Raw genomic sequence first — 16,825 nt, forward strand, 5'->3', positions numbered from 1 at the left:
CTGGCTTCCACCTCCACCAATTATGAACCCAGAACCTCAAAGATACCTAATAACATTACCCTCCATACCAACCGTATACAAGCTCAATTGCCACCTGGACTGGTCTCCGGTGCTTCTCATCTTCAATGCACACACCATCACTGCAAAAACAAGCGGACACCTCGCCACGTGGCGACCTGTATCGTGGAGGTCGTGATCTCTTTCGACTATTTTGTGTTCTTGGGGCTGATCCTGCAGCCAGACTAGAAATCATCGGAGCTCCGGAGAGGATCCTGACGGTGTCAGGCCGCCGGCACAAATCAGAATGTTGCTCTCGGAGACGGCTGGCTGGGCGTTATGCTTGCTGGGGACGCAAAACGCAAAAATGACCGAGACAGAGTTTGCGAGTGTCTGGGCTGGGAAAAGTCCTCCCCCTATGTAGGACGTTTGCGCAAGAAAAGTCCGTGGCTGGACAAGGACTCGCTGCCAAGTACCGGGCATGATCGTTTGAGCGAGGCGTCGAGACCTGTGCTGCGCTGGCCAACCACGGCCATGGAAATATCGGATGCACTAAAGCCTGGGCTACGATACCTTACCGCTACTCTCACATTTGAAAGATGAGAGTTCGGAAATAACTTCTGTGGAAAGTGTGTACTATGTCGAAAAGAATCAACATATGTGCTCGGTACCCTGGTATACTTGAAAGCGTGTCGACCGCTCATTTGCGGTGGAGCCGCGCAGGCAGAGAGCCCTCCATCTGGCCACCCCACAACACACGCCGCCCGAGCAAACGCCCGACAACCAACCAACTGCACTCCATCTGCAAATCGGTCAAGGCACGACTCCGTGTCAACTGTATCACCGGTCACACATAATGCCCTCTCAAGCCGACGACAAGCGCCAGGCTGCGCGCGAGGTCATTGACATCCTGCACGAGATCTCCATCCTGCTCGTGCGTCCAACGCCCCCAATATTTCTTTCTGCCTGGCCTGGGATGAACAGAACCTGGAACAGAGAACAGATCGACTAACTATCCACAGAACACACATCTCGACCGTACGGAGCTTTCGCTGTGCGTGTCGCTGATTGAGAACGGGGTGAACCCCGATGCACTCGCGGTACGCGTCTCCTTGGCCCCCCCGGCGTGACTCGCTATATACTAAGACGCGAACTCAACTGATGTACTCATTCTCTGCTTGCAGGCCGTGATAGAGGACTTGCGCAAGGAGTCTGCAAGCTTTCAGCGCCTGTCGAATGCGCCGGCGACGGCAGACTAGCCGAGTTAGTTGCCTCTGTTTGGTGCCGTGGCTCGACGGTTAAGCGTATTCCGACGGGGATACTAGGTGCATATTCTGGTTTACGGCGTTCAGTGGTCGAATGACCTTTTTGATAGATACCCACTTTTCTGCTTGCTTGGTACGGTTTACACCTGTTGGTGATAGAAATTTAGGGGTTATTTGGGATTACTCGCTTCGGGTTGACACTCTACTCGCTAGCATAGACAAAGGTATAACCACATGGGGTAGTATGGGGTTGAAGGTTAGTCTGCGAGGAACGTCTCGCACCGATAAGCTGAACCGTATAGAAAGTACCTAAGACAGGCATGGAATTGTAGACTCGAGGGGGAATTTCAGGGCATGAAAAAGCAACCACAACCATTACAGGACCAGAGCGAAGTAAAATCAACACACGTCGTCCGTCTGATTTATTTCGAAGAATCCTCCGTCTTTTTGTCGTCCTTGGAGGAGCCAATCTCGCCGGACATTGCCTCGGCGGTGGCCATCTTGAGCTGCTCGCTCTCCGAAACAGTGTTTTGCTCTCTGGCCTTCGTATCCTTCTCATCATCACTGTCACCAAGGCTGAATGGGTCATTCTCCGCTACCGGGGACGGCTCGACTGTGGCTAGAGGCTGCCACTTGCTCGACTTGGCGCCTGCTGGGGCGTTGCGCTTGCCCGGGGTGGATGGATCGTACAAGTTGTCGATTTCGGTGGGAGGGCCGTCTTGGAAGGATACCTTCCGCCTATCGGGAGAAGGCGATGCGGCTTTCTTGATGTTGGTGCCAGGGCGGGGTGGGCGAGGAGGAGCTGGTATTATGGTTAGCGGGTGCGGGACCAAACCACCAGGTCCAGGGTACACACCTTCACCGTCCCGTAGATTGAGTGCAGAGAAGTCATCACCTAGCACTTGGGGGTCTGCATCATAGCGCTCACGGTCTCCACTGCGGCGACCCGGTTCGCCGCTGCGCCGTGGGCGTCCAAACGCCGAGGTCTGTTGCTCATATTGCTGGCTGGACCTCCTTTCCTCCTCGTCCTCATCCTCGCCATTGAATTGCTTCTTCAGGTTCCCAAACCATGAGTTAACCTTCGTCTGTGTCTCCAGGAACCCTTTGCGGAAGTTATCGCGGATCACAGGTAGATCATCTGCAGATCACCACGCGGTCAGCACCCAGCACACTCTCGTCAAAGGGTCGATGGATTGTTACCTTCGAAGAAATTATATTCCTTCTCTTCCGAGTCCTCGCTTCCCCGTGGTTGGCGATATCGAGGGTCGTTCTCCCACCCAGGGGCCGGACCCCGGCGCCCCCCAGCATTGTAGTGTTCCGCCAATTGCCGCGCATATTGTTCGTCGGCTTCCAGTTGTCGCTGCGTGGTGGTGGTGGCAGGCTTCGACGGGCGAGGGGGCTTCGGGGGAGGCACCATATCCTCTTGAGCGGTGGGATCGGTCATGCCTAGAAGCGGGGGTTAGCTTGTTGTCCCTTTCGCAGTTCGGGGGTGCCTGCACAAACCTAGAAGCGCATTGAATGCGCGCTCGACATTCCAATTGCTCGCGTTCAGAATAGCCTTGATCACGGTAGGCTCGATTGTAGGGAAAGCCTCCTTGAGTGTGTTCACCGACTGCTCTCTAGGGCTCAGAGGCCTCGGCGGCTTTGGCGGGGCAGCTGGGGGAGCCTCAGTGGCGGTCTGTTGGGTCTGTTGAGACGGTGCGGCGTTGCCGCTGGAGGTGACTCCAGACTCCTGCGGCTCATCGTCGAAGTCCAGGGGTCGCGCGGTAGTGGGCGACTCAGCACGGGGGCTGTTCGGCACAACCGCAGCCACGGGCTTGCTGGGAGTGGACTGTGAAAGTGAGCCTCCGCTTAAAAGCTGCATGTCGGGGCTGTACATACAGTCTTTTCCCCCTCCGACATCTTGGTATGGTTTTGCAAGGGAGTTCTACCAGGGAAAGCGATCGTAGATAGGATCGAAGGAAAGGTGTTGCCTGTAGAAAGAGAAGATGAGGTGAAGCAGGCAGAACCCATCGGGGAAGCTCCAAACAAGTGACGTGGGGGTGCACGTGATGCGCGGGTAGCTTTTATAGAGCCATCCTGCGTCGCCGTTGAACATGAACCTCCCCAGGTCGATCCGCAACTGACATGCCGATATAGCGCAAAAAATTTCAGAATGCAGCAGCAGCACTGTTTTGAATTGCCCTTTCCATGAGCCAGGGTTTCAGTCCTGAGAAGAGCCGAGCCATATAGCCCTCCGTCTTCACGCTCTTTTTTTGATCTACAAGATGGCTTCTGAGCTGGAGCTTTCAGGCGGCTTTATCCCTGCACTGTACAAACCAGCGACCCTGTTGCCGATCGCGCGACATAAGCAGAGTTTGCTGTACCTGGTTGAAACCTACCAGGTCACCATAGTTGTGGGCCAGACAGGGAGTGGGAAAACAACACAGCTTCCCCAATACCTCGATCAGGCTGGTTGGTGCGGCGATGGCAAGGCCATTGCTGTGACGCAGGTAGGCTTCATCTGATGACATCATAGAAAGGATTCATGACTGATTTCCAAATTACAGCCTCGGCGGGTGGCTGCTACTACGGTTGCGACTCGAGTCGCAGAGGAGATGCGCTGCAAGGTCGGCGAAGAAGTGGGATATTCAATCCGCTTCGAAGACGTCACCTCTGCGGCGACCAGAGTCAAATTTTTGACTGATGGAATGCTGCTCAGAGAAGCACTGGTAGATCCTCTGCTATCGCGGTATTCCGTGATTATGGTCGACGAAGCCCACGAACGATCTCTCAGCACCGACGTTCTGCTTGGGATTCTGAAAAAGATCATGAAGAAACGCCCCGAGCTTCGCATTATTGTGAGCAGTGCGACACTACAAGCAGAAGAATTCCTTCGATTCTTTGTGGGCGATGAATACAAACCAGACGCAGACGCAGCTGATTTGGGTAGCGGGATCGGGAGGATTATCAGCTTGGAAGGCAGGATGTATCCTGTGGATACGCTGTTCCTCGAAAACCCTGCTGAGGACTATGTTGAACGGGCAGTTAAGACTGTCTTCGATATCCATACCCAAGAAGGAGAGGGCGATGTGCTACTTTTCTTGACTGGCCGGGAAGAGATTGATCGTGCAATTCAGTTGATGTCGGAGCGTGCCGCATATCTCAACCCGAAGTCCCCTTCACTGCTCACCCTGCCACTTTATGCAGGTCTTACTACGGAGCAGCAGATGTACGTTTTCGAACCGGCACCGGAGAACACGCGGAAGGTCATAGTGTCAACGAACATTGCAGAAGCATCGGTCACAATCGATGGAATTGTCTATGTGATAGACTGTGGCTTTGCCAAACTTAGGGCTTACAACCCTAGTACGGGCATTGAGACCTTGACTGCCGTGCCGATATCAAAGGCATCAGCTACGCAACGCGCTGGACGTGCGGGTAGAACAAAGCCTGGGAAATGTTTCCGTCTTTACACTCAACAGAGCTATGAGCAACTACCTGCGGCAACCGTCCCCGAAATTCAGCGGTCAAACCTGGCACCTGTCGTCATGCAGCTCAAGGCATTGGGCGTTGATAATATTGTTCGCTTCGACTTCTTGACGCCACCTCCAGCAGAACTTGTTATCCGCGCCTTCGAGCTGCTGTATTCCCTTGGCGCAGTGGATGACTATGCTAAACTCACAAAACCACTGGGCATGCGAATGGCTGAACTGGCCGTTGACCCGATGATGGCCAAGGTCCTTCTTGCTGCGCCTTCTTTCAAATGCCTGAGTGAGATGCTTTCCATTGCAGCAATGGTGAGCCTCCAGGGGACTGTGTGGGTGCAGCACGATGGGGATAAAAAGGCCGCTGAGAATCACCGGCGCAAATTTGCTGTGGAAGAAGGTGACCATCTCACCTATCTGAATGTATACCGAGCATTCGTGACCAAAGGAAAGAAGGATTCGAAATGGTGCCGTGATAACCTACTCAATTACCGAGCTCTACTCCGCGCCGTCAGTATCCGTGGCCAACTTAAGCGGTACCTTGAACGCTTTGGCATTCAAATTGACGAGAGTCTCTCAACTCATCACAACGGTGCCGGCTTAAGTACATCACCAGAGCAGATACAGCGGTGCCTGACAACTGGCTATTTTGCTCATGCGGCAAAGATGCAGCCGGACGGCACATTCAAGACTGTCAGTGGGAGTTTGACTCTCCATGCTCACCCTAGCTCTTTGATGTTTGTAAGTGTTCCCGACTCCTCTACCCTCACGGTATATATTGCTAATTTATTGGCCAACCAGAACCGAAAAGCGGACTGGGTGATATTCCATGAAATAATGCAAACCGGCGACAAGATCTATATCCGTGACGTGACGAAGATTGAGAAGAGCTACCTCCTGGAATATGCTCCTGAATATTACCGGGTTACATGATCTGCGCGACTTAACTGCTTTAATGCGACGATACCATGACATAGGATATAATGCTTCATTTGTTCTCTTCAACTCTTGTAGGACAGCTCACCGCGAAAAGACGATAGAAGCGGATCACTGCGGTTCCAACTCATAACAGGCTATATTCAAATAAACTTGTCCCCTGCGCTTACTATCACAAATCACACTCACCATCCTGATTAACATCATATTGGTAGATAAGGTCAGAGAGACACCCGTACTAGCTCAATCATTACCATTATAGAAGGGAAGCGTCATTTGATTTTGCAAAGTATGGCCGGTAATTAGGATGGTGAAAGTAAAAGACCTAAATCACAGCCTACTCTGATTACTTAGACTGCGCAGGAAACTCTGATTACACCTCGTATCTTTGTTTATACTTCTTAACTGATCTCTGGGATCGACGTCACGGGGTGCGGAGAGAAGCCGCGCGGATCCCTCCAAACTTTCTCTGTGACTCTTAGGATTGTTTGGCCCCGCGCCTTCGACTCTTCCCCTACAACTCCGCGGTACCTTTACCTATTACCGACCAAGAATCTCGCCCATCATGTCCCGGCACCATCACCACCACGGTGGTGAGGGGCACGGTCACTGCCACGATGAACACGACCATTCCAACGATATCACCCCCGCGATTCAGTCGCTGCTCTACTCACAAATCGACTTCGATTCAATTACCACCTTGAATGGTATCCTAATTCATCGTGTGCACAAGGCGTTAATTTCGCCTCAATTCGCATCTGTGCTGACAACTAGAAAATAGAGGCGACCCCTAAGGGTGGCGCCGCCATTGTCAAGAAGACCTGGGCCGAGCGACTGAATGACCAGCCTGAGCTTGAGAGCGATGCTGATGAGCAGCTTCTCATGCACATTCCGTGTGTTTTCCCTGCTTCTATACTCTGTTGATATATTTTCCCCTTCCCGCTTCGCTTTTGCTCACTTATCGCAAAATTTGACACCCCCACTATATGCCCCTCATCGTATCGGGATGGAAACAAAACTAACGCAAACCTACTATCAGCTTCACTGGCCAGGTCAAAGTCCACTCAATTCTCATCTACACCGCACCTACTCCCTCCGCCCCAAAGACCCTGAAGCTTTTCAAGAACCGCGACGACCTGGACTTCTCTACTGCCTCGGATCTCTCTCCAATCCAGACCATCGAAGTTCCCCAGCCTGTGGCTGGCGAGGATGTCTTTGAAATACCGCTGAATCGCGCACACTGGAACACCACTACTTCCATTACCATTTTCGTGGAGGACAACTGGAGCGACGGCGAGGAGGATGTCACCAAGATAGGCTACATCGGGTTCAAGGGTCAGTTCCTGGCGCTAAATCGGGAACCGATCAGCTTCTTGTATGAGGCTGCTGCCAATCCCAATGATCATGTTGCGATTCCTGGGATTAGCGACACCGGAGCTCGTACAATGCCTGGTCAATGAGCTGTGACGAAGTTCCGGGAACAATGATGACTCCAATATGAGCATAGCGAACTCCAACGTATTAATGATCTCTACATGAAGAATAACGAATCATGAGCAAAACGCATGTCACAAAATGCCACCAACGCCATCCAATGCTTCCGATCGTGTAATGCAAGTGATCGATCTGGTTTGAAGTAAATTCAACAGAGTCCTATCAGGCCGCCAAGACAGGCGTTCGAGCTTTGGTCTTAGCCTTGGCCTCGGTTTGTTCTTGTGCTGGCTCTTGAACTTCGTCGGGATGTGCGGGGAGAGGCGACTGGGGAACAGTGTGGGGAACAGCCGGCAGGTCGACAGGTCCAGCAACCTCCTGTCGTAAAGCCTCCAATTCGTCTTCGACATCCTCCTCGTCCTGCGTCGACAAATGGCCCTCCAGCATCTGGCTCACCTCCTAAAATAGACCGTCAGAGACTCCCACTCGAAGAAACAGATTGGTTGCTTGATGTTTACCTCTTGATAAGCGCGCGCCTCTGCTGTCTCCTCCATCAGCCGGTCCACGCCTTCAATTCCGCCCATCTCCTTGTTGATCGCCTGCAGCACCTGGGTACCTTGCTGCAGCCCAAACAGCACATCCTTCTGCACCAGCGCGAATTCCACCTGCCCCGTCAACTGTTCCAGTTGAGCGAGCTGGCTGTCAGTTTTGGAGAGTAGCGATTCCTGGTATTTCTTGCGCCGCAGAGCGAGCAGTGCTCGCCGCCGATCATTGCGTGCGAGGCATTCCTTCGCGATCGCAGTCTCTCGGTCGGTGAGGACGGTGATACGTTTCTGGTATTGGTATATTTTATCGCGCTGATTCTTGAGGTCAAGAATCGCCCTACACAATCATGAAGAAGAGAATGTCAGCCGAGTCAAGGGCGCTTTGCTGTAGAAGCCGTGGGAGGGGCCTGGTCGTGTGCGAGGGGAAGCAGAGGAAACAGGCCGCAGATGGTGTTCCTGGAGAAGATCTCCATGTATGTCTTCTTCGCAGGCTATCCACAAGGGGGTAGTCGACTCACCGATCCTGCGCCGAGATCTTCTGTGAACTGCTGGAGTTTCCCATCGCGCATTCCGGTGTTGATGAGACCGCAGTCCAGCCGACGGAGGGTTCAATTCGGGGATGACGTTGGTCGTAACGCGGTTACCGCCCGATACACGTATTTTTCGCCTTCTTCCGCTTCCCGCATTTCTTTTTTTTGCGGACTTGCGATATCGCACTTCGCAAGACACACCATGGCACCCAGGAATCGCGGAGGCAGACCGACCCTCAGCCAGGGTCTGGATCGTGAGGTAAGGATTGCCATTCAAGAGTTCTCTTTGGATTTTCGCTTATGTTCTGTGCAGGTCTACCAGGTTGTGCTCAAAATTATCGACGACCAGCCCGACGGGGTCGACCGTGACCGCCTTTCGGTCCCAGTTATCCATGAGAAGATTCGGCGATCGAACTCGAGCCTGAACCGGAAACCGAAGAAGCTGTTGGAGAATAGTCTGGAGCGAGTTCTGGAGGTGGTTAGGAGTGATCTATTCGGCGACGAAGAAGAAGACGACTCTGTGGAGGGTGACTTTGAGGGACTGGAAGAGCCTCCCGTCACGGTATGCAATATCCAGACAAAAGCGACCCTAGTGGTACTGGTATCTTGACCGGGATTGTTTAAATTCTAGGAGCCCAATGGCGTGAATCAAAGCATCGTCGGCGCATGGACAACCACCACCAAATCCACCCCGTCCCAAAAAGCCGAGTCGACCAGTACATCCAAGACCGCTTCGAAGCGACGACAGCAAGGCAGCGAATCGGCGTCCAAGCGGCGGAAGGGAGACAGTGCGGTTGACCGATCACCGCCTACGCATGTCAGTCTTGCCGATCTGGGTGGGTTGGACGATGTGGTCCAGGAATTGGGTGACATGGTCATCTTGCCCATGACCCGACCACAGGTGTACCTTTCGTCCAACGTGCAACCTCCGCGCGGTGTTTTGCTGCACGGTCCGCCCGGTTGCGGTAAAACGATGATTGCCAATGCATTCGCGGCAGAGCTGGGGGTGCCGTTCATCTCGATCTCAGCACCCTCCATTGTATCGGGCATGTCGGGCGAATCGGAGAAGGCTCTGCGCGAGCACTTTGAAGAGGCTAAGCGTCTTGCGCCCTGTCTGATCTTCATTGATGAGATCGACGCGATCACCCCCAAGCGTGAAAGCGCGCAAAGGGAAATGGAGAAGCGGATTGTCGCTCAGCTTCTCACTTGTATGGACGAGATTGCGCTGGAGAAGACAGACGGCAAGCCCGTGATTGTTCTTGCGGCCACCAACCGCCCAGACAGCCTGGATCCCGCACTCCGTCGTGGTGGGCGTTTCGACAAGGAAATCAATATGACCGTGCCCTCGGAGCCGGTCCGAGAGCAGATTTTGCGAGCGCTTACACGGAAGTTGCGTCTGGCGGATGACCTCGATTTCACAACGTTGGCCAAAAGAACTCCTGGTTTCGTCGGCGCTGATCTCAACGACCTCGTCTCGACCGCAGGCGCAGCCGCTATCAAGCGGTACCTGGATATCCTCAAATCCAACAGCGGCGAGGAGATGGAAATTGAAGAAGAGGACGATCTCAGCCCCAAAGTCCGCGAACTGCGCCGTCTGATCACGCACGCCAAGGAGACCCCTATCGGCGCAGAGGTTGAAACCGTGCTTGTCTCCAACGCAGACTTTTTCACCGCACTCCCCAAGATCCAGCCTTCGTCCAAGCGGGAAGGCTTCGCCACGATCCCCGACACAACATGGGCCGACATCGGCGCTCTCAGCGGCATCCGCGACGAATTGGCCACCGCCATCGTCGAGCCGATCAAGAACCCCGACATCTACGCGCAAGTCGGTATCACGGCGCCCACCGGTGTCCTCCTCTGGGGCCCGCCAGGTTGCGGCAAGACGCTGCTGGCCAAGGCCGTGGCCAACGAGTCGCGCGCCAACTTCATCAGCGTCAAGGGCCCCGAGCTGCTGAACAAGTTCGTCGGTGAATCCGAGCGCGCCGTGCGCCAGGTCTTCGTCCGCGCCCGCTCCTCCGTCCCTTGCGTCATCTTCTTCGACGAGCTGGACGCCCTCGTGCCCCGCCGCGACGACACTCTCTCCGAGGCGTCCGCCCGCGTCGTCAACACCCTCCTCACGGAGCTGGACGGCCTCGGCAGCAGCCGCCAGGGTATCTATGTCATCGCCGCCACCAACCGCCCCGATATCATCGACCCGGCCATGCTCCGCCCCGGCCGTCTGGAGACCCTGCTGTTTGTCAACTTGCCCTCCCCGCTCGAGCGCGTGGACATCCTCCAGACGCTGCTGCGGAAGCTGCCGATCGAGTTCACCGAAGATATGCGCCGGCTCGCGGAGGAGTGCGACGGGTACAGCGGTGCGGACCTCGGCAGCTTACTGCGTCGTGCGGGTTATTCGGCTATCAAGCGTCGCGATACTATTCGCCTGGAAGACTTCGTTACGGCGAAGTCGTTCATTCGACCTAGTGTTTCGGACATGAGGAAGTACGAAAGGCTTAAGCGGGAGTGGGGTTCGGGCGTGGTTTGAGACCGCGCTCGTGGGCAGGTGACCTTTTTATCGTTTAGAGCTTTTGTTTGTGGGCGAGTTCGTTAGTTCGTTTGGTTCATTTGGATGGATACATATACCCTCCCATATCATAGAGATCTGAGCCGTCACCCTTTCTCTCCCGATGATTTCTTGATTGATAGTAAATATGCTTCTGATGATGTGGAAAGTGTGATGAATATGCTAGATATGTCGAACCCCCCTTCGCTCAAAACCAGATATAGTTCAGCATTGCTCCAACTCCAGTAACAAAGGTCATCAATGCAGCATGTTCGGTGGTTGGCGCTTCAGGCCCCCGATCCCATCAGTGCAAAAGCCATCAACGCTCCCCACCCTCCGACGAGAAGCACCGTCATGATCGCAGCACCTGCCTTGTCTCCACCGGTAATTGGCTTAGGTGCACTCTTTTTATTGTTATTGTTATCCAGGCCCGCGTTGGGATCACTGGTACTATTTCCACCCGTCTTGGACGTAACTGGTGCCACCGCCTTGCTCTGGACGAAGGGAAGCAAGTTGGCACTGAAGACCTGGCTGACGCTGATCTGCTCCTCCATTCCGGTCCATCCATCCCACTTAGATTGATACCAGCGAACGCCACAGGTATTGTTGTTGTTGCCGGTGCAGGACTGGGCAGCCGCTACGGCCGAGGCCTGCAGCTTCGGCATGATTTGGTCGTATGTGGACGGGACGACGAGGGCTATATAGGAGAGCCATGTCGACAGAAGACCTTTGAAGAGGACCTCGTTGTTGTTGCAGATCTCCTGGGGCTCGCATGTGATCTCTTCCATGACATATCCGTTCTCTTTCAGGAAAAAGGTTTGGAGGGTCTTGTTCAAAAGACCGTTTGTGGCTTCGAGCCATTGTGGATCACCAGTCTGGGGAGTTCCCATGGTTAGTGCTGTTCCCTCCCCCACGCTTTCGTGACCGCGAGATCATCCACTATGACCAGGAGCGCCGGACGGAACTTACATAATTATACATATAGGCAGCACCCATGAGATATGTGCCATAGTTGTATGACCAGGGGATGTTGGCTCCATTTATGCAACCGTCTGTGCCTTCCGTGGAATCCTGCACCAGCCAAGTCTGATTGTTAACCAACGGCGAGTTGATCGACCAGTCCCAGACTTTGTTCGCCCAGGTGACGTATTCCTGGTTCTCGGTGTATCGGGCAAGACGTGCAGCCAGCTGGAAGAAACCACCATTGGAGATGGCATTCTTCATCGTATAACCGCCTCCTTGGTACGGGAACATCTGCCAGCGCATCCCTCCGCCGCACATTGTCGTGTCCCATCGACCCTTTTGGGAGTTGAAGACACCCTGCGCAAGTGAAAGCCAGGAGAACCCATCCGAAACATCAGGGAACTTCAACTCGGCAGCCGTCATCGCCGCAAGGCCCCAGAACATTTGATCGTCATTTCCCTGCGCGAATCGATTAGCCTCCCGGCGTTCTGGTGATCATGGGTAGGCCGCAATCTTCTCACCAGGAAGTGGCTGTAGTTATTGGGCAGATAGTCTCCATTGGTGCCCGACTGCCATTCCAATCCCACGCTCAGCTCGTCGTTGTATGTGTCGTCGCCCGTGAAGTGCCAGTAGTTGAGCAACGCATAGAACAGGGCGGATCCTTCCCACCACTTGTCCGGGAAAGCCCCCGGGATCTGCCCGGTCTCATTTCCATGATACCATACCATCATCCCGTACGTAGCAGTCGCAGCGGCATCTTTGATGGATTCTGGTCAGAGGCGGCATGCCCGGTTAGCCAGGCGACTCCAGGAGCAGAGCCTAGATGGACATTGAACACGACCAGGACTCACGTTCATCCTTGATATCGAGATTGATCGCATGCGCCTGGGAGACTAGTGCCAGCGCATAGAGAATGACTGCACATAGTGAGCTCGTCCCGCTTATTTGCATCGCCGAGGGACGGTGTCGAGTTGGGGCCGACCGCTTGAAAGAAGTACGTCAACGGCGGTGGGTATGAGGCGGGCAGGTTCGCAGCAAGGGTCTACTCGAACTATGATCTGGCTGAAAGTGTTTCAACCATTTGAGTCGAGGTCTCAAAGGATAGTTTGCGCGGTGTTGGAAACTCAGATCAACTGCAGGGCCGGTCGCCTGAAAAACTTCGGGGCCTTGTTATGTCATTCCTCTCTCGAGATTAAGATGGACAGCAGCATTGGGCCTGGAAAAGTGGACACCGGCAGGGATGTGGAATCATCGCAGCCGCAGGCGCAGCAGGGTCCGAATCGCCCCACGCAAGATGGGGAATGGTGGGGTGTGCGGTACCCCGACGCGCCCCCGACGATGTTCGGGGGCTGTACGATCACGTCAAATGGAACCAGGGACAGGCGACTTAGGGCGGTCCGCAAGTCGTGGACGGATGACGGGCCACCGTGTCTCACCTTCACGGCCGTGACAATACGACCAGAAGCGCAAGTAGAAGCCGGTGCTCATTGTCTGACCCGAGTGGGACTGCATGGATCCAATGGAAGGGACTGGGAGGGTCGGGGCCATGCGACGACCCTGGCTCGACAAATGCCATGTTGGGAAGGCGAGGCTCGAGCTCCACCATAGTTGATTCTTCCGGCTGGTCAGCAACTCAAGCTCCAACGCCCTTGGGGCACTTTCTGGTTCATCTATTTTTGTATCGACGATCAATCCCCTTATGGGACAGACACTCTTGACATCATCGGGGACTAGTCTTAGCGCCTGTCCATTACGCGTACAGCCAGCGCTTCTTCTCTGCGACACAGCTGTTAGCTGGAGACAGCTTTGATCGCTCTAACAGGGGCCCGTGTACCGAAGTATCTGTACTTATGTCGCTGCCTAGCTAGCCCTCCCAATGTACCCGTCATAGCCCACGCAGGACTGGATATTCAATGATCGGGAGCCGTGCTGCCGAGGTGGACAACAATCCAATTTCAAGGATGAGCCTATGATGCGGCTGATTGATTAGAAATGGAAAGAAAGGTTGCTGGAAAAGGAACCCCCCTATCGTCACGGAGAGGCAGAGGTTCGGTCTTCACCTCGCATCATTTCAACAAGGTAGTACCCACAGAGCTTGGCTCGTGGTCCACATGGCGTCCTGTCGCATCTGGCTCTATCAGTATCCGCTAGTGCGGTAGATGTCCAATAAGACTGCCTTGATAATCAGATTGATGGATAATGATCAGGGGGAGGCTGTTGAGAACTCTCCCAGGGCCAGCGTGGCCGATATCAGCGGTTGTACCGCTCCAGTTCATGCGTAATCCATAATTGCCTACAAAAACATAAGAAAAGTGGGCACTTGTATCACCCGTTCCGGTGAGTTACCACTCCATAGACATAGACCTGAATTATTTCATTATCTACACTCTAAATATCGTAACCTATAAAGCTCGCCATTGTTCCGGTACCTTTGAAGCCCGATGATTATAAAGCCGACAACACCAAATCACTGGACTGCCTCAAGAGGGGCAAGGCATCTCATCACATGATAGCAACCCCCGCAGCCTCTGGGCTGACAATCTGCTTTGAATCAACCCTCATAGCTAGAGCAGAGCACGATCTATAGTTCATCTCTTTTGCTGGCGCCAGAGTCTGTGAGGCTCATATCTAAATCGAATTTCCCATACGACCATCAACATGGCAGAACCAGGATCCCAATATCACCACTATATTCCTCAGTTTATTTTGAAACAATTTGCATTTACAACAGTCAAGACAAAAAAGTGAAAGTCTAATCATCCCAGGCTAAAATTACTTTCTAATAAAGACACAGGTCCCCGCAGGAAGGTCTCTTACATGTGTTCGACGTGCTCAGTAAAACATTTTCCCTCGGAGAAGTTAGGAGGACTTGCGGCAAGCAAGACCTGTACTACAAAGCAGATGAGCAGGATCCTATGAGGATCGAGCACCTGCTCAGCAAGCTTGAGTGCAAGACTAGCTCGGTTTTCAGAAAAATCTGTACCGCCATCACCAATGGCGCAGCCCATGTGGACGTCCTGGAGAAGGATATCCACATTCTATTCAAGTTCATGAACATTTCCCTTAGACGGTCAGAGCAGTATAGAGATGAGGTCACAAACCCTTACCGCGAAAACGACTTCTTGTTTCAACAACTTTTTGACGATTCGAGGAGGAGTGGCCGATCGGCAGATCCGAGCGACGTCTGGCTTGAGCACCTGCTCTACCTTCTCGAGACTAGCCACGAAGACCTGCTTGTAGATGCTGAAAAGATCAATGATAACTCACATAATAGAGTTGCACAAACCTACAAGGCGTTTGTTGAAGGATATGCCCTTCAGGTTTGGAAAGCAGCTGATGGCTACGAGTTCTTCCTCAACGAAAGCCTAGTGGACTTTGAGGGTGATAGAGAATCACGCTTGGGGATGGAAACAAAAGAGACAGGGCCTCAGCTTATATGGATAACTTCAGACGACATGAATCATCTCATTCTCCCAATTAGCCCTGATGTTGCAGTTGTATTCTGCAACGAAGCACAATGCTGGGAGTCACCATTCGCTGAAAGTATGCACCGTCTTCAGATTCCATTCCCGCAGAATAGTTTACTGAAAACTGCACCACACAAGGACGTTGTCAACATTGATGTCCCAAGCAAACCACGGGGCAAGAAGACCTGGCCGCCAACGATCGCATGGCGTGTGAATATTGGAATGCTTTCCCCACGCCATCATCAAATAATTACATCCTACATCCTTGGCCATGCTCGATCGCTTATCATAGTCCGATCCCGAGCGCGATATGAGAGAGCCAAAAGAGATCTAGAAGTCTTTTCGAGAGAGAGAGCGGAAGCATGGACGAGGCAAGGATTTCGATCCGACTACCAAACTGGGCACCCACAGGCCAACGGAAAGACACATGGCGGGCCGGTGCTTGAGAGAATGGTCGACGAACACATGTCTGCTCTTGACGACATCATTCGTATAATAAGCACGACCAATGAGCCTCTACCGCGCAACAAGGATAGTCTAGTCAAGTCCTGGCTAGCAATTCGCGCCATTCACTTCGCAAAGGGCAGCTCAAGTCACTCATCAAAGCCCGACGACTTGTCTATCATGGATCCTGCCATCAGAGCAGCTCTTGAAGCTGCCTATCCCCCCAAGCACCCAAACCATAGAGATCTTATCACCATTGGATTCTCTGAGTTCTTCCATAATGCCCTCGGGGAAGAGATGTTTGCAAATCTGTCGTTCGAAATATCAAAGAAGATCTCGGAAGTCGTCAATGCAGACACCTTCGAGGTGCATTTTGAAGCCAGCAAAGAAACGTTGGAATTTCCCGATACTTTCCTCGGCCAGCAAGTGAATGAGCACGACAAAGAGAAATCCAAGCGTATCCAAGATGAATTGATAAACAAACCCTCATTCAAATCGGTCGTGAGAGCGTCTCAACTACTTGAGACTCTGATATGGATGTTCAAGGAGCGCCAAGATATTCTGGCAACTTTTGTGCAGAAAATCGCAGTACCTATGAAGGATACACGACCCAACGTCATTCGACTTCGCGGGAAGCGGGAATAATTCCGACGCAGTCCGGTCCTGAAATAGTCTTACTATGAGATATGGGGTGAATTCTGCCTTGAGTATTGGTTGCTATTCTGGCCTAGGGTGTGCTGATCCAGAGTTGATGAGTGTGAGTGGGTTTTCAACAGGTGGCAATCGAGCACTGGGTGTTGCACAACCGAGGTTCAGTGTCAAAGCTGCAGTCTTACTTTACACCCCCGTGAGCCATCTTGTCTCCTAGCGTGGGTATTGTAGGCCAATATCGATACTGACTGGATGTTAGGCTGAGCTTCGTTGAGATTTTTACTGGGGACCTTGGTGCACAGACCGAAATGCATCCGAAATCACCGATTGATGATATTCAGATACCGTCTTCCAGCCCAATTGCGCTCCTTGAGCTCGTTGATCACGTCATCGAATTCTAAGGATGTATTGATCCCTTCTCGTGTAGATATTGCATCTTAAGTGTAGTGTATCAACTACAGATTAAATGATATTATGTCGCACTTGATAATGTTTGGAACAACTTTTATTGGAAGTATGGGCTATACAAAGAGAAGATGCACACACACACACACACACATACAACGAGAACGCCTGAAAGAGTATCA

The 16,825-nt window shown here is 52.9% G+C and overlaps 9 protein-coding genes across 9 annotated transcripts; 6 read left to right on the plus strand and 3 right to left on the minus strand.

The window, feature by feature from the left end:
* Positions 1–853: 853 nt before the first annotated feature.
* Positions 854–1,256, plus strand: N7482_007547 (mitotic-spindle organizing protein 1; the record flags this gene model as incomplete). Its single annotated transcript, XM_056689672.1, has 3 exons — positions 854–931; positions 1,020–1,097; positions 1,182–1,256. 3 exons carry the CDS (start codon positions 854–856, stop codon positions 1,254–1,256), a joined length of 231 nt encoding a protein of 76 aa, XP_056542101.1.
* Positions 1,257–1,684: 428 nt separating this feature from the next.
* N7482_007548 (CUE domain-containing protein) lies at positions 1,685–3,164 on the minus strand (the record flags this gene model as incomplete). Its single annotated transcript, XM_056689673.1, has 5 exons — positions 1,685–2,064; positions 2,119–2,400; positions 2,463–2,708; positions 2,766–3,093; positions 3,144–3,164. 5 exons carry the CDS (start codon positions 3,162–3,164, stop codon positions 1,685–1,687), a joined length of 1,257 nt encoding a protein of 418 aa, XP_056542102.1.
* A 365-nt stretch (positions 3,165–3,529) lies between these two features.
* On the plus strand, positions 3,530–5,662 carry N7482_007549 (putative ATP dependent RNA helicase; the record flags this gene model as incomplete). Its single annotated transcript, XM_056689674.1, has 2 exons — positions 3,530–3,754; positions 3,812–5,662. The coding sequence occupies 2 exons, from the start codon at positions 3,530–3,532 to the stop codon at positions 5,660–5,662; spliced, it is 2,076 nt and encodes a 691-aa protein (XP_056542103.1).
* Positions 5,663–6,230: 568 nt separating this feature from the next.
* On the plus strand, positions 6,231–7,125 carry N7482_007550 (PITH domain-containing protein; the record flags this gene model as incomplete). The annotated part of the gene is made up of 3 exons (XM_056689675.1): positions 6,231–6,372; positions 6,447–6,558; positions 6,705–7,125. The coding sequence occupies 3 exons, from the start codon at positions 6,231–6,233 to the stop codon at positions 7,123–7,125; spliced, it is 675 nt and encodes a 224-aa protein (XP_056542104.1).
* A 196-nt stretch (positions 7,126–7,321) lies between these two features.
* Positions 7,322–8,203, minus strand: N7482_007551 (ESCRT-III subunit protein VPS20; the record flags this gene model as incomplete). Its single annotated transcript, XM_056689676.1, has 3 exons — positions 7,322–7,555; positions 7,615–7,978; positions 8,160–8,203. The coding sequence occupies 3 exons, from the start codon at positions 8,201–8,203 to the stop codon at positions 7,322–7,324; spliced, it is 642 nt and encodes a 213-aa protein (XP_056542105.1).
* A 170-nt stretch (positions 8,204–8,373) lies between these two features.
* Positions 8,374–10,695, plus strand: N7482_007552 (putative AAA family ATPase/60S ribosome export protein Rix7; the record flags this gene model as incomplete). The annotated part of the gene is made up of 3 exons (XM_056689677.1): positions 8,374–8,430; positions 8,485–8,733; positions 8,803–10,695. The coding sequence occupies 3 exons, from the start codon at positions 8,374–8,376 to the stop codon at positions 10,693–10,695; spliced, it is 2,199 nt and encodes a 732-aa protein (XP_056542106.1).
* A 305-nt stretch (positions 10,696–11,000) lies between these two features.
* On the minus strand, positions 11,001–12,627 carry N7482_007553 (glycoside hydrolase family 76 protein; the record flags this gene model as incomplete). Its single annotated transcript, XM_056689678.1, has 4 exons — positions 11,001–11,588; positions 11,683–12,135; positions 12,198–12,445; positions 12,528–12,627. The coding sequence occupies 4 exons, from the start codon at positions 12,625–12,627 to the stop codon at positions 11,001–11,003; spliced, it is 1,389 nt and encodes a 462-aa protein (XP_056542107.1).
* A 246-nt stretch (positions 12,628–12,873) lies between these two features.
* N7482_007554 (uncharacterized protein) lies at positions 12,874–13,284 on the plus strand (the record flags this gene model as incomplete). The annotated part of the gene is made up of 1 exon (XM_056689679.1): positions 12,874–13,284. The coding sequence occupies one exon, from the start codon at positions 12,874–12,876 to the stop codon at positions 13,282–13,284; it is 411 nt and encodes a 136-aa protein (XP_056542108.1).
* A 1,050-nt stretch (positions 13,285–14,334) lies between these two features.
* Positions 14,335–16,232, plus strand: N7482_007555 (uncharacterized protein; the record flags this gene model as incomplete). The annotated part of the gene is made up of 2 exons (XM_056689680.1): positions 14,335–14,420; positions 14,471–16,232. The coding sequence occupies 2 exons, from the start codon at positions 14,335–14,337 to the stop codon at positions 16,230–16,232; spliced, it is 1,848 nt and encodes a 615-aa protein (XP_056542109.1).
* Between the last annotated feature and the right edge of the window lie 593 nt (positions 16,233–16,825).

Source organism: Penicillium canariense (assembly GCF_028826845.1).
Source record: "Penicillium canariense strain IBT 26290 chromosome Unknown utg000004l_segment0_segment0, whole genome shotgun sequence".
Classification (NCBI taxonomy): Eukaryota; Fungi; Ascomycota; class Eurotiomycetes; order Eurotiales; family Aspergillaceae; genus Penicillium; species Penicillium canariense.